Raw genomic sequence first — 16,048 nt, 5'->3', positions numbered from 1 at the left:
TTTAAATATTTTCCTTGCAAATGACTCTTTTGCCCTTCAATTCACCTTATAATTACTAACATCTTTTAGGTAATATTTCAAAATAAATCATTGAACTATTTCATTCTTCTACTTTAGTCACCAAATTCTGAAACTTTACAATTTAGTCACTAACTCGGTATTGCGAATTTTACATTTTTCGCATCCATTTGCGGTTGTTTTGATGCTCATACAAAGACGCTCACGAGATTAATTTTTTAATTGGTTTGTAGGTGGTCATGTATAGTCAGATTTTCTCTTTGGTAAAATATTGTTTGTCGATATAATCAAAATTGTGTAACGAAACAACCTATCAGATAGTTTGATTCGCTCACAACTTCTTTATCACTTTGTAAAGCGTCTCGTTCGACAGAGACAATGAATTTTCATGAAGGTTAGTAGGTTCTTTTAATGTTGAACATTATTATCAACATAAGGTTTTGTTTTTCTTCGTATATTTAAGTTTAATGTTTTTATCTTTATATGAGTATTTTTTTATTATTATCCCCGTTATTCTCTTATACTTGGTATGTTATAATTCTATTGTTCTGGTTAACAAAATTTAGTTGTGATTATTAAAAATAAATTATAGTTGTCCAATTTCAAGGGGATGCATAAATAAAAATTCATATTACATTAAAAGCTTGTGTTATATGGATTTCTTTCGATAACAAACAAACAAATATTATATATATTTTACAAATATAATTATAATTAAATAAAAAGTAATTATTTTATATTATAATTTTGTAAATTAAATAATTCATAAAACTATAAACTTTAAAATGAATTGTGATTTTTTTTTTAAAATATTACTTAAAAATATTTAAAAATGTCAAAATAAATATTTAATTACAACTTAGGGGTTAATTGAGATATTTTTTTTATTAATTTAATATGATATTTCATCTTTTTAATGGTGATTAATGACATGATACCTACTTTATAACAAAATTAAAAATAATTTTTAAAATTTTAATTTTTTTTATAGAAACCACTAATTTTATTAAAATAGAAAATATTCAAATTACAATGAAGATTTACAACCACAACTGTAAACTAAACATATGATAATAATATTTTCCTAAACACAATAAAACTAGCAACTTAAGATTACACAAGGATTATACAAAGAAAAGGTTAAAAAACCTAACCAAATAAACTCGAACAAGAGATAAGTACGAATAGATTTGACTGCATCGGAAAATAAACCACAAAAAGAAATAAGACTATTAAAAGATCATCGACATGCCGCAAGTCAGAATCGGGAGATGTGAAAATACTATCTACGAACGCAAATCACATATCCAAATTCAATCTAAGGGTCCAAAGTAGGGAAGATAATCATGATAACAAATAAGCACCATCTAGATCAGTTGTGATGATGTCAAATCCAACCCTGAAAAATAAACGAAAACAATGATCAAACTATCGAAAACTACCATAGAGACATAGAAAAATGTGCCATAAACGTAGAATAATATGTTCCAAATAGGCATAATTATTAAGAATAAAAAACAAGAAAAAATAAAGATACGTTATATTAAAGTAAAAGAAAAATAATGAATACCGATGGTCGATAATCGCCGATCACAAAGATGATGAAGAAAAGAGACTAAATGTGACTATAGAAAAAAAGAGAAAAAGAAGACAAGCCCTAAAAAATTTAATATTTAAAATACCATATTAACATAATTTATAAGTTTTATCTTATGAAATTAATGATATATATTATCATGTAATATAACATTTATTCTTAAAAAAATAAATGGGAGATACCATTTTTTGTTTTGGTTATGAACACTTGGAGCTGGCGTACCTAACCGGGCTTCTTTGCATTGACAAACTACGTGGACTGACCCAAAAAAGAAGTCCAAGCCTTGTATGGTTTATCATTCCGCTTAATCCCATTTTTATTATTTAAACTCCTTTTTCAGGAAAAAAAAGGGTATCATTTTAATATTTATTTGGTTCTTTTTTGTCTTTAATTTTTGGTTTTAGGTTAAATTAGATTAAATAGTAAAAAATCAGACTTGTTGAGTTTAATTAGTTTTCTAATATCTATATAAAAAATTATAATTGTGAAGAATTTAGTATGTGGCTTAAGTGATTAAAATGAATGTTGTTCTTCCTTAAGGTATTGTATTCGAGCACACACGTCTATAAAATATGTGTGCGCGTTATTAATGACTAAAAAAATTATGAAAACATTATACCCAATAATCATCCTAAATTATTTAAAAAAATTGTGAAGAATAAGTTAGGAAACCTATTGACCTTACATTGTGCTAAGGGGTGGGATTAAACATTTGAAAATTGATAAGATAACCAAAGAATATCCTCAAAGCATATATCCATTACCAAACATAAACCTGCAAAACCAACCATTAAAAAGACCACACAAATTATATGAACAATTGTCTCCCACTATTCACAGTGCCTAACTCATCATCACTCTCTTTTTCCCTCTTTTCTTTTCAAATTAAAATCATTTCCCCCTTTTTTTTGCTTTTCCTGACGCCGCATCCACTCAATTATTTGTCGGTTAAAATTTAATTAAATCATTAAAAAAATATTCCCAATTGGGATTTTGTGGTGGTGTTATTAACATTCCTTCTACTATTTCCTTTTTTCTTATTTAGTAAATCCATTAAAATTCCTTCTAATCCAAGAGCCATTGATAAAAATTTATTATTCCTACTTTTGTTTTCGATGTTGGGCATGCACCATAGACTGAACTATGGAACCTTAACTTATTAATTAAGTAATTTATTTCATATAAACTTTAACCTATTTTGTCAACACAAAAGTTAAAAATATAAACTAAGTATAATGTAAAACTTATTCCTCAACGTATATTAAAATGATCATTTTAATTCATATTTTTAACACATTTTAATTTTGTTATTTTATTTTAGGAAAAAAATTACAAATGTTTGGTAGAATAGTAGTTATGTTGTTAATTCTTCTTCTTCTTTCTTCTTTTTGTGTGTGGATATTTTAGAATATTAATCATTTATTAATTAACTATTTGTATCTATAAAGAGATTTTTTACCACTTAATAAAATGTTGGAGATTAAATTATTCTAAGCAAAAAAAGATTATGTACTAAAATGATTATTTAATAAATTAACAAGGAAAAACATAAAATGTTGGCGCTCGCTCTTGTATAAGGCCAAATAAAACTTTGATTTGATATAAAAACGTTAATGCTCGTTGGTGCACATGTTCCCGCTGTTCTATCTAAGGCAAAAAGAAAAGAAAAGAAATCAAAACCGAAGGGGGGGGGGGAGGAGAAGAAAAGAAAAAGATATGATGTTTGGGCTTGTTAAACTTGATCGCAGCAGCAAGCTGAGGAAGAGACTGGCTTAGCCAAGAAGGTAGGCTTGTCATCTCCGGCCATGATCACCACGACTTTTGGCTCCGAATCGGCAACTTGGTCCATCACCATTTCTTGCTTTACCCAAAAATCGTCGAAGGATGAATTCGAATATTGTTTCATATAGGAACAAGCCAGAAGAATCAATGCGATTGCTATCAGAATTAACACCAAAGCCAGGCTACCAAAGAGGTAAGGTAATGGAGAACTAGCGCTTAGTTTAATATTTCCTGCCCCCATCTCTCTCTCTATTTGCCTTTGATTTCTCTTTTTCGGGGTGTGCAATGAAATAAGAGGTAGGTGGGAGATGATGAATTTATAGTTGAAAAAGAGAAACCTGTGATGTGAAATTTTTAACATTTTATATCTCAATAACACCTTTGGCTTTAAAGGAAGATTCTTAGGGGGTGTTTGGTTCAAGGAATGTGGGATTCTCATGTTTGGTTGGTCGGGAATCTCATTCCCGGTAATGTTTTATTATCAATAGTAGATTTTTTGGGGTATATTACCGGGAATGTCATTACCTCTCTTCCCTTAGGTATTGTAACATTACTGGCATTTTTGACTAAAATGCCCTTAATTTTTTATTTTTTTTCAAAAATATCCTTCTTCTGTCATTGAATAATAAAAATTATACGAAGGTTAAATTACAAATTTATCCTTAAATTATTTTAGATTTACAAAACAAAATCTATAATTAAAATTTTATATAAAGTTTAGGGGTTAAATTTTTTTTACCTTTTCATTAAACCTTTTTTATATTTTAAATTTTGTAAAAAAATTATATAAATATTATGAATTTAATTTTTTAAAGAAAATATATAAATATTTTATAATTTGTAATATTATACAGATATATAATAAGGACAATTTGGTCAAATATACATTCCAATAATCTTTAATTCCTTTAACCAAACACGGTAATCTTACATTCCTGCTAAACCAATCAAACACAAAATACAACATTCCCAGTAATCCTATTCCTTGGTAATCTTTTATTCCCACTGGTAATCTTACATTCCGTGAACCAAACGCACCCTTAGAGTTTCCTTTAGATGCCAATTGCCAAACCATTTTTTATGATTATTATTATATGTTCTATGAAATTGCACTTTAACCTACCAACTATATATATAATATTTTTCATTTATCGGTATTTATTTTATTGATTAATTAATTTAGATCGGATGTTATATTAGTCTATTAAGAAGATGATTTCAATTTAATTTATTTCATTTATGATATCAAAATTTGAATATCTTACCAATCTTGTTTCATTTTGAGTAATAATAATTTTAGGATTTTATACATTATCTTAAAAGAATAATTTTATTTATTTTATGACGTTTAGATATTATTTAATAAAAAGTTAAAACATTTTTTATAATATATTTATAAATTAATTTACTAATTTTAAATGTAAAAATATTTAATTTTTATTTTTCAAGTAATCTTAGATGGTTATAAAGCAGTATATGTTCATAATATTTCTTAATTATTGATAATGTACATACATCTAACAAACACAACTACTTAAACTCAAGACTTTGTTTAAAAAATAATACTTTTTCACTAATAACATTTAATAAATTCTAATTATTTAAAATTTACCATTCAAATTGATTTTTTATTAAGCGAAAGGTAATTACAAAGTAATATATGTTTTAAGTACTCTCAACCATTTGACAGTGCTCGAACCTAAGACCTCTAGAAACAACAACGATTCCTTTAACCACGTAGTTAAGTTGATTCGTGCAATGTGTTCATTATTTTTTTGAATTTTTAATTTTTGTTCCACCCTAATGATTGTCAATAGTTCATTCCAAAGTGTTTCTTTTGTTTCAAACATATTCAAGTGCTTTCCTTTTCTTTTTCTTTTTTTTAATTTCCCTTTCTCTGTTTGCTTTTGTTCTCCGTTTGGTTTCTTCTTTCGAGTGGAAATTATCCGGTACTATCAAACTATACATACGAGATTAATATGACGGTAGATTGGTACATATCAATTAAAATATTTTTAAAATAAAAAAATAATGATTAAAGAAATTATTCAACCATCTCTTAATTATGTTTGTAAAATTAAAAGTATAAACATGATCGAATAATCTCTGTGGGCATCTAAATTAAAAGTTGAAACTATTGTATACGCGATAATGTGAGACCATGGAATCTAGGGGTAGCACCTAGGAACATAGGTCATGTACTACGCAATTTTATGAGGAGACATTTGGACTTCATTATAAGATTTCTTTGTTCTTTACAATATTTAAGAATTTCGACTATAGCCAGGTAATTGAGTTAGTAGCCACACGTTTTATGAAAAAATAATTTGGAAAATAATATATTTGACTATTTGCTTTAATGATAAAAGAATAAATAATTGAAATGATATATATATATATATAGATAAAGTAAATATGCAAAAATTAGCTTTATAAGCAAATTTGTTGAAAGACGGTTTCTTTTTATATTGTTTTATGATGGGACGGAGAAAAATTATTTTAGAATATAAAATTTAATAAAAAGATTATGATTAAAATGATATTTTCTCCAATAGATAAAAAATTTAATGATTTCATGATAAAGTCAAAATAAAAATCGATCTTTCCCTAATTTAGCAATTGAGATACCCTTAATAGGATGTCAAATGTTCGTCAAAAAAACCTTAATTGCTCGAGTATTAATCATATTGGACGTTAGAAATCGTCTAACCAGATAGTTATCAAAAGAGGTCACGTACGGAATATTGGATTGCTCAACTACGAACTCTTCATCCTCCACTTCCTCCAATATTAAGACCCTCCAACTCCTGCTCGATCGCTCCCCTAATCAAATAAATAAGACAAAACAAATCAACTGGAAACAGGAAAACAAACCAAACTGAGATCACGAGTTAGAAAACGTGCCAAAGACGACAGAAGGAAAACGTACATATAGAAAGAAAAGTGCTGTTTAATCTCTTCCTTCAAATGCCACCTATATTTTCATAATTTCTGAAAGTGTTTGGGGTAAAGAAAGAAAAGGCTTTATAACAATGGCAAGTGCATGGTGTTTGGGGTAATGAAAGTCTAGGCCTTTAGGACTGAATTAGGATAGAATATTTGGGGTAAATTGTTAAATTTTTTAAACATCTAAGAAGAATTTCCATCAAAGGATTGTACCCTCCGTTCAGGAGGTATTATATCGGAACAATGAACCTCCTCAATCGACAAGCACAACACCAGCTATTAGCAACTTTGATATATCTAGAAATCCCAAGGGTGTGTTATGCAATGTGAGATTATCTTTGAGAATATGATTCTCATAATATATTATTATTTGACACTTGACTAATATTACATTATCTTGTTTTATTATTTTGGAAGAATCACTGGCCTTGAATGCAATATATATATATCACATAGCATTGCATGCAATGCCATTCTTATCTACCATACAAAGTGATATCCCGCAATCAAGTATGCAACATCTACCCTTAGCATATCAACTCCAACATTTTTATTGTCTTTTTTATTTCGCTAACAGAGTTTTACTGTCACTTGCCTGTTATCATCACATCAAAGACAACAAACAACCACCTAAAGATGAAAAACAAAGAAAGAAAATAAAGAGTTTTATTTCTGGCCATGGGTTGAACTCATTCCAGAGTTCCACATTAAGATAAAGCTCATCCAAACTACCATAATCGTCTTCCGCAACCACCTCTAATTTTTCATTGATAGGTTGGGCCCCCAACACACTTAGATTGATGTTATTGATCGAACCTTCCTGCTGCTGATAATCAACCTCATTCTCATTCATCATCAGATTTTCCCACCACATGATCTCATCACTCATTAGGGAAACAACAACTACTGCTGTTACCGGTGTTAGCTGGTGCCAAAATATTGTTGCTTGCTGGTGTTGCTGCTGATGCCGTGTTGTTCTTCTTGTTTTCGTTCAAGATTACTGGGAAACTGATCTTTGATAAGATCTGAGGGCGAGGTCTGATGACTCTGGTATTGTGTTGCGATGGATTTAGAGGAGGTTTTTAGTTCGAGGAAGGATCCACCTTTTTCTTCAGCAAGTGGGAGGTCCAGTAGTTTTTCACATCGTTTGCTGTTCTTCCGGGTAATCGACCGGCAATCAATGACCACCTGCGATTGTTGTTTATGTTGGAAAACAAATAATACTACTATGCAATTATATACCATGTATTAAACTCTTGACGAATCTGTTAGAAATCAAACTTATTTCTATGAAAGTTGAAGCCAAATATGTCGGCAAAGCTCGGAAGCAACAAGCAACATCTAGAATAGTTAAGAAAATTGTGGAGATAAAAAACAATGTGAGAAATTGCAGCAGCAAAATGGTGATGTGGCAGCAGCAAAGTAAATGCTTAATTATTAAGAGAAATGAGGAGGCAAAACAAAGTAAAAAAAGACAGCAAGAAAGGAAGAAAGTGGCAGCTTCTTGAAGTTTAAATTAGTCGGTTTAATTAGCTTATAAATATATGTAATGTATGAGATGTAATACAAGTGAAAAAACAAGAATGAATGATAGCTTAGCAAAACTATTAGAGAGAATTGAGTAAAGCTTAACAAAGCTTAGAATAGAGAGGTTGTGTTTATAAACTAGCCTCAGTTAGTGTTGTAATGTTGTAATATTGGGTTACGTCGTTGTAATATATTTTGCTTCGTATCAATAATAGTTCGAGAGTTATAAATTATACGCTTCCAACAGAATTAACGTTACAACTCTAGTCTTCCTAACTCAGTTGAAATAATAATAATCAAAATTATACGATGATACATTTATGGAATTATATAGAAGAATATAAATATTTAAAATTTATTTTTTTATTTTCACATATCCGATAAATAGAAGACGTAAATTCATGTGTATAAAGCAAGTAAATCAATTGGTTGATTAGTATGTCATAGAATTCTATCGACTTTATCATTATGGTAGAAAATACATTAAATCTGATGATCATAAGTTTCAGATGTTTATGGATTGCTTAAACGATAACCTATGACCTCTGCTCACAACTCTAGAATATCTATTTTATAGTAGTTAGTAAATCATGTAATTGCTACTAAATCTGTTCTTAAAGTTGGAGATAAGAAGAAGAATGATTCTCAAAAGTTCGTAAATTGAGGCCTGAAATCCTCTCGTTCCCTCTTACCTCCAAAAGGGACATGAGAATCATATGGATCTTCTCAACTATTATCTGGATAAAGTTCAAATGTAATACATTTTGAAAAACCTTATTGTCAAATCTTAGTCTGTTGGAAGTACAAATGGTTCTGGAAAGGAATCAAAAGTATGTTTGTCTGATCATTTCCAAAAGTATCATCTAGATGAATGTAGGAAGCTTGCGAAGGCTTGTTACTTCTATGGAGAAAAGGTTGATTACATCAGGGATTGTCTAAAGAATCTCGAGAAAAGTTTAGCTCCATCCCGTAAGATATTTGTGTCCAGGAGTCCAATTTTATAACTCAAATTCACCATGCTTGCACCTAAGAGGATCATAATTCCCTTGATGTGATTGCAGGTACATTTGATTCATTTAATAAGTCAAATTGTCAGAAAGAATCAATATGTGGTTCGTAAAGAATTATTAAGGTTACCTCTCGTTTGAGAGGTAGAGTTTGGAATTGAGTTGTTATATGGAATTATGTTGGTCTCAGTAGTTCTGTATAACTTTTACCTTAATCTACAATTCTTTCGATAACGATTCAAGCCCGCAATTTTACCTTTTTCTGGCTCATCATCTTCATCAAAATCAACAAGTCTTTTAAGATAACTTAAGTCTGAATTATTTTACATGCTCTGGGAGGCACCATTTTGCTTCTCCATATTTCTCAATGCATTTCTCGAGCAGGGTGTCTTCTTCTTCTTCTTCAGTCCATGCACCTTTTCCAATACCGAGTAACTGAAAGATGCCCCTCCCATACGATCCACTTTGGTTGCTAACGTCGCTGTTTAATGCTTATTTTAGTTTTTACTTAAGTGTGGAATGCCACCCATTTATTTATAATTTCCATAAGTGTTTGGGGTAAAGAAAGAAAAGGCCTTTTAACAATGGCGATGTGCATGCCTTTGTATCCGCAGAAAGCTCCACAAAAGAAAGTGAATGCCTGGCTTTACTCTATTTTTTTTATTGCATTTGCAACTACCGTTCCAGCTATCTTTACAAACCTTCCAATCAATCAATCTGGGGTAATTTACTCGGATATTATAATTGAATTTTTCTATTTTCAAAATAGGGTAAAGTATAGTAATGGTCACTGAACATTTCAGAAGCTTGCATTTAGGTCCCCCAACTTTTAAAACTTGCAATACAGTCCCCCAACATTTATTCCGTTTGCAATATGGTCCCCAACTTAAATCACTGTTAGAAAATTAGGGTAAATTATATAAACGGTCATTGAACTTTTCAGGCACTTGAATTTAGGTCCCCAACTTTTAAAACTTGCAAAACAGTCCCCCAATAATTTTATTTTCTTATTAAATATAGATGTATAGAAAATATAAATGATTCAATTTATATTTAAATGTATGAATCATTTATATTTTTGATATATTTTATTTTTCTTGTATAAACTAGTATTTAAAATATGTTTATATTTTAATCAAAATATTTCAATATACGAATAAAAATATATTTATATAAATGTATATTTATATTTAGATGTATAAATAAAAAAAATATATTCATATATTAATGTATGAATCATTTATATTTTTTGAATATTTTATTTTTAATAAGAAATTAAAATTATTAATTATATTAGAAATACTCAACTTAAGATTATATATATAATCATGAATTATAAATATGAAAAATATAATTATTAAATTTAGTTTAAAAATATATAAATCTTAAATTTATTCTTTTAAAATATTGTATCAACTAATATTTAAAAAATATATTAAATCTATCAAACAATTTATCAAATATAATATTTTTTATTGTAAAAAATATAATATTTTCCCATCATTTATTGCTTTCAAATTTTTTGCCGAAGTTCAAATCTCATTATTTCCATTTTCTATTATATTCTTTTTTTTTATGGCATTGGTCATACTATTAGTATATGTATTATTGTATATCTCTTAACACAAACGATGGTGTTAGCTTAGTGGCTCCACCCTGTATCTTTCATTTGCGTGACTCAGGTTTGAGTTTGCCCAAGACCCAAATTTTACTTCTTTGTAACTTAATTTTCTTCTAATTAGGTGGTGACACGTGTCACCAATAACATATATCATGATCATGTGTTAACGCATGTCAGATCCTGGTTAAATGATTAATTTATTAAATTTTATTTAATTTAGGACCAAATTGATAACATATATAAATAATTAGGTGGTGACATGTGTCACCAATGACACGTGTCATGATCATGTGCTAACACATGTCAGATCCTAATTAAATGATTAATTTATTAAATTTTATTTAATTTAGGACCAAATTGATTATATAAATAATAAAGACTGAATGTATAATAATGTCAATTCCTTTTAACTGCCACTTCATCATTTGTATCAATTGGTAACGACTAGTGGCTTAGTTGAAACAGTTAAATAATTATGTTGTATGATTGATAAATTTAAAAGATCGATGACAAAAGTAAAAAGGGCTAGATAGTTAAGTTGTCAACCTAGTAGTTTACACTTTTATTTATACGTCAAAATAACATTTTATAAATTTAAAATTCGAATTATTTTCAACCTCTTCTATATCCTAACTACTTTTTTAATTAAAAATTTCTTCAACGGATAAAATTATACTATTATTTATATAAAAAATACGTATCGCATGAAATAAGATGAAATTAAATAATAATAAATCTGACATAATTGAATTTAATTGAATTATTTTGGAATTTAGGGTTTAGAATGAAATTGAATTACTTTGGAAATTGGGGTTTAGAATGAAATTGATGATTGTTTTGCAAGTTTTAAAAGTTGGGGGACCTAAATTCAAGTGTCTGAAAAGTTTAATAACCTTTTATATAATTTACCCTAATTTCTAACGTTGGTTTAAGTTGGGGACCATATTGCAAACGGAATAAATGTTGGGGGACTGTATTGCAAGTTTTAAAAGTTGGGGGACCTAAATGCAAGCTTCAGAAATATTCAGTGACCATTACTATACTTTACCCTTCAAAATATTACACGCTTTAATTTATTTTTCAATCTGTTGTGATGTCTACAGTAAATCTGAAGTTGGTGTGATTGCACACTGTCTTCACTATTCATGTAACTATTTTATAATAAAAAAAATAAAATGGTAGGATTACACTACATCTTTCCTATTCATTTTTTTTTAATTTTAAATTTTCATCTACAATAAAGAGGATAGAATTACAATCCATCCTCACTATTCACTTTTTTTTTTCAATTTTAAACTTCCTTCTACAGTGAACATATGTCCATAATCTACTTCAATATTCACATTTTATTCTTATTTTTTTATTGCTACAATGAAGTATGCAAATCTACATTGGAATGTGAAATCATATAATTGTTCAAGTTCAAGTCAAATTATGTTAGGTCAGGTCAAATTAAATATGAATTATGTCAGGTCAATTTAATGATTTTACTCGGATCAAGTTGGGTCTGGTCAACTCAGGTTTAGGTTATTTTTAAGTTGATTTGAAATCAGATTCAGTTTGAGTTTGGATCAATTAATTTCAGTTCGGGTGAGAATCATTTTAATATCATGTTAATTCAAGTCAGATATCGTTCAAATTTGACCACTTCATTAACAGATAAAACACATATCAGATCTTACTGGATATGGACGGACGTTAGGTCGAATCATTTTCAGATGAATTTTTTCTCACCTTTCATGAACCTCGAATTATAATCTATAATTGTATAGAGCTTGTAGTAAATTTAAATAAAATATAAATAATTATGGCCAATTTCATATAAAAATATAATTATAAGGATTAAATTGAACAAACATAAAATTAAAAGTGAAAATTAAATAAATTAAACAATACGCATGAATCAAATTGAAACAGTTGCAAAATGTAAAATTAAAATTAATATCAAATTGGTTATTTTCATGTTGATTTGAAATATAGTGACTCGAATGTAAATGGATCAAGTCCAAATGCACAAAAGTTGTTCCAAGCCAACATTAATAATTATTCATCAACTATGGAAACTAATCTGATCGTGGTAACCATCTTGAAGATCACTCTCACTGCCTTCAAATGGATCTAAATCTTCTGACTTCCTTTCCTTTCATCTCCACAGATTCATAGACCGTGTACTCCCAATTATTTTCATCAGATTGCAGAAAGGCTTTGATTTGGATCTAATTTTATTTCCTCAAAATTTACATTTCAGCCATGAATTCACTTAAAACCGGCACGATTTTCCTCATATCGGCCATTTTTCGTGTGGGTTTAATCCTGTATGGTGAATGGCAAGATACCCATATGGAAGTTAGATACACAGATGTGGATTACATTGTTTTTTCTGATGCTGCTTCTTTAATGGCTTCTGGTCAATCTCCCTATAAAAGAACCACTTACCGTTATTCACCTTTACTTGCTTTTCTCTTAATCCCCAACTCTTTTATTTCCGGTTCTTGGGGCAAGTTTCTCTTCTCAGCTTCAGGTATTTTTCAGTTTTCAGCACCAATTGTTAGAATAAAGTTTGTTGCTTTTGCACTTGCAAACTTCTTGTTTCAGATGCTGCCTTTTCTTACTTATGGTTGCAGCTATTAACTCCATTAATTTAGGTTCCAAGAACCTTTTCTTGTTATAAGAAGCCACTCCCGAGCTATAACCTTCATTATTAGCAATTAGTTGGAATTGTGCCAAATAATTTAATTTCCACATGCTCTTTGACTCTTACTTTATCATTGCCGCCTTCAATGTTGACTTTCCATATAGTTATGACACTAAATTTCATTGCGTTTTGGTTCTTATCCTCGTTTTGCAGATTTATTTGTTGGGTTGTTTATTCGTATCATATTGAAGCAGCGTAAGGTGCCTGATCATCTATGCACGTATTCCATGTTGATATGGCTTTTCAACCCATTTACGTTCACAATTGGAACTCGGGGAAACTGTGAACCTATTGTTTGTGCCATGATTTTGTGGATTATTATCTGTCTTATCAATGGTATGTAGACTTGTTATTCACCTTTTTAAGTTAAATATATTTGCTTTAATGGATAATGGATAAGAGATGAAGAAGATGAAACAAATGACTCCAAGGTGATCGACAAAATGTTTAAGAAATAAATTGTTGAGGTAACTTTGATACGTTGTGATCCATCAAAGGGGTCAACACCACACACTACTTTCGTTGTAAACATTATTCATATACATCTGATTCCAGTTCCGATAAGAAACAAAAAATGCTAACAATGTCACTGAAAGGTAGTTGAATAGTATCCCAGTAACTGAGATTGTTGTTGACTTTAACCACTGTGTTACCATCATGCCACGTGAGCCTGCTTATACTCTGGTATGCTTCCCTTTTGGTATCAGAAGTATTATCTTCCTAAACGTGCCTCTAAAAATTGGGTTCTGTCATCCTTACCTAATAGAAAGTATAGCTCTTAGGTAAAGGCTTCTATATTTTTTGGTAGATAAGGTGTCGTGGTTTTCAGTGTCATCCATATTCATCGTAGGATTCAAGGTTGAAATCAATGCCAATTAATTCTTGGGTGTCTGACTTTCTGGAATAATTATCACACACCTGGAAATGCTGGATCTGACTCTAGGTCAAATCCATCTTGAGGGAGCACGATAGCCAATAGATTCCTTCTATTTACAGGTTTGTGTAGTTTCTTCTTGATTAGCTTCATAGTATTTCGGGATTACTACAGTTAGGGCTAGTCAAGTTTCTAGCTAATTTAACCTGCTACAGAAAACAACTTAAAAGCTTAATTGCAACTTGGTTTTTCAGCTGATATGAAGAATTGTGTAAAATTGTCAGTAATTTAAACATTGGTATTGTAAAGGGAGAGTCTTAAATACATAAGCTGCTCCTTGAGAAGTTTGGTGTTCCGAAAAGATGATATTGTTATTTGAATTATTTGTCTCTAATGCAACTCACACAATGATTTTACTTGTAGTGATCCAGTTCATCTTGTTAGAGAGTGAAAAAACTTGAACTACTGGCGTAGTGGGAAGGATTTATCAATATAGCATTTATATTGGATTACCTACTTGATTTCAATTGATTAATCATTCAGAAAGTTATGAGTTAGGTATCAAATGGAAAAGGTTTCATTACAGTAGTTTCTCATATATTATGTATCTATTTTCTAAGTCTTTTTTTTTGGGTTGATGATTGGGCACTGCATTAAGGGGAGTTCTGTTGTTATCCAATTTAATTTGATTTATTCTGGTTGGATCTGTTGATTTCCTTCTTTCTTCTTGATAGGTAATGTGGTACAAGCTGCATGTTGGTACGGTCTTATTGTTCACTTCAGAATTTATCCTATAATCTATGCTCTTCCCATCATCCTTTTTCTTGATCCACGCTTTTTGCAATCTGGTGTGAAGCCATTGCTGTGTGATTGGACTTCTGATCAAGGGAAGATTCGTCAAATTAATTCACAAGTGACTGATCAGTTTGATGCATGGATTGCATTTAAAAGCATATTCACAAGGTCAAGAATTTTGTTTGGCCTTGTTTCAGGGAGTGTTTTCCTCCTTTGTACTGGTGTTTTCTTCGTATTATATGGATGGGAATTTCTACACGAGGCATTGCTCTATCATCTTACTCGCACAGATCCAAGACATAATTTTTCCATCTATTTCTACCATATCTATCTTAACTATGAACGTGATCTTTCGGTTCTGGAAAAGCTCATCTCCTTTTTGCCTCAGTTTATAGTGCAGCTGGTTCTTGTTTTCTGCTTTGCTAACGATCTAGTATTCTGCTTCTTTGTACAGACAGTGGCATTTGTAGCATTCAATAAGGTATGCAAGTTTACATTCATAGCTTCACTTTGGACCTGGACATATCATCATAAACACAAAAACCTGTGGTTTCGTATTTATTCTCGATTTACTTCTTGGACAGGTCATAACAGCACAGTATTTTGTCTGGTTATTTTGCCTCTTGCCTCTTATTTTGCCATGGACCAATATGAAGCTTAAATGGAAAGGACTATGTTGTATTCTTTTGTGGGTGGGAGCTCAAACCCACTGGTTGTTGTGGGGTTACCTGCTTGAGTTTAAAGGCAAGAATGTCTTCCTACAGCTCTGGATGGCAAGCTTACTTTTTCTGGCTGCTAATACTTTAATATTGATCCTGCTTATCCGGCACCATAACTACACTCCAGTATTTAGACAGAATACAGGTTTAAAGACAACACAAAAAAAGTGCGAGTGAGAGGACAAAGTTCTCGCAAGTTGCAACCATCTCGGGTTATGGAATTTTCATCTAGTCAACAATGGTTACAACATACGAGCTTTATTTTTTTCCGGTGGTGATTTGCGGGCTTAGATTTCGAAGGATTTTCTTTGCAGAGCTTGTAAGACAAAACAGTTAGAGAGAAAGCGTGTCTTACAAAAATTTGGCCTATGGCTAAATCAAATAGTAGTATGGTTGAAGCCATCAATGAAGCATCAAAGTGAGAACATATTCCAGTTCATTTTTGTATATTTTGATGTTTGAAGGTT

At 30.2% G+C, this 16,048-nt stretch overlaps 1 protein-coding gene across 1 annotated transcript; it reads left to right on the top strand.

The window, feature by feature from the left end:
* Positions 1-12,583: 12,583 nt before the first annotated feature.
* LOC120161032 (GPI mannosyltransferase 1-like) lies at positions 12,584-16,014 on the top strand. The gene is made up of 4 exons (XM_039171337.1): positions 12,584-13,019; positions 13,347-13,529; positions 14,802-15,343; positions 15,447-16,014. Exons 1-4 carry the CDS (start codon positions 12,749-12,751, stop codon positions 15,756-15,758), a joined length of 1,308 nt encoding a protein of 435 aa, XP_039027268.1. The 5' UTR covers positions 12,584-12,748; the 3' UTR covers positions 15,759-16,014.
* Positions 16,015-16,048: the final 34 nt, after the last annotated feature.

The sequence above is a fragment of the Hibiscus syriacus genome, unplaced genomic scaffold (assembly GCF_006381635.1).
Source record: "Hibiscus syriacus cultivar Baekdansim isolate YM2019G1 unplaced genomic scaffold, ASM638163v2 tig00111398_pilon, whole genome shotgun sequence".
NCBI classification, from domain to species: Eukaryota; Viridiplantae; Streptophyta; class Magnoliopsida; order Malvales; family Malvaceae; genus Hibiscus; species Hibiscus syriacus.
This window is presented reverse-complemented; position numbering and strand designations above follow the sequence as displayed.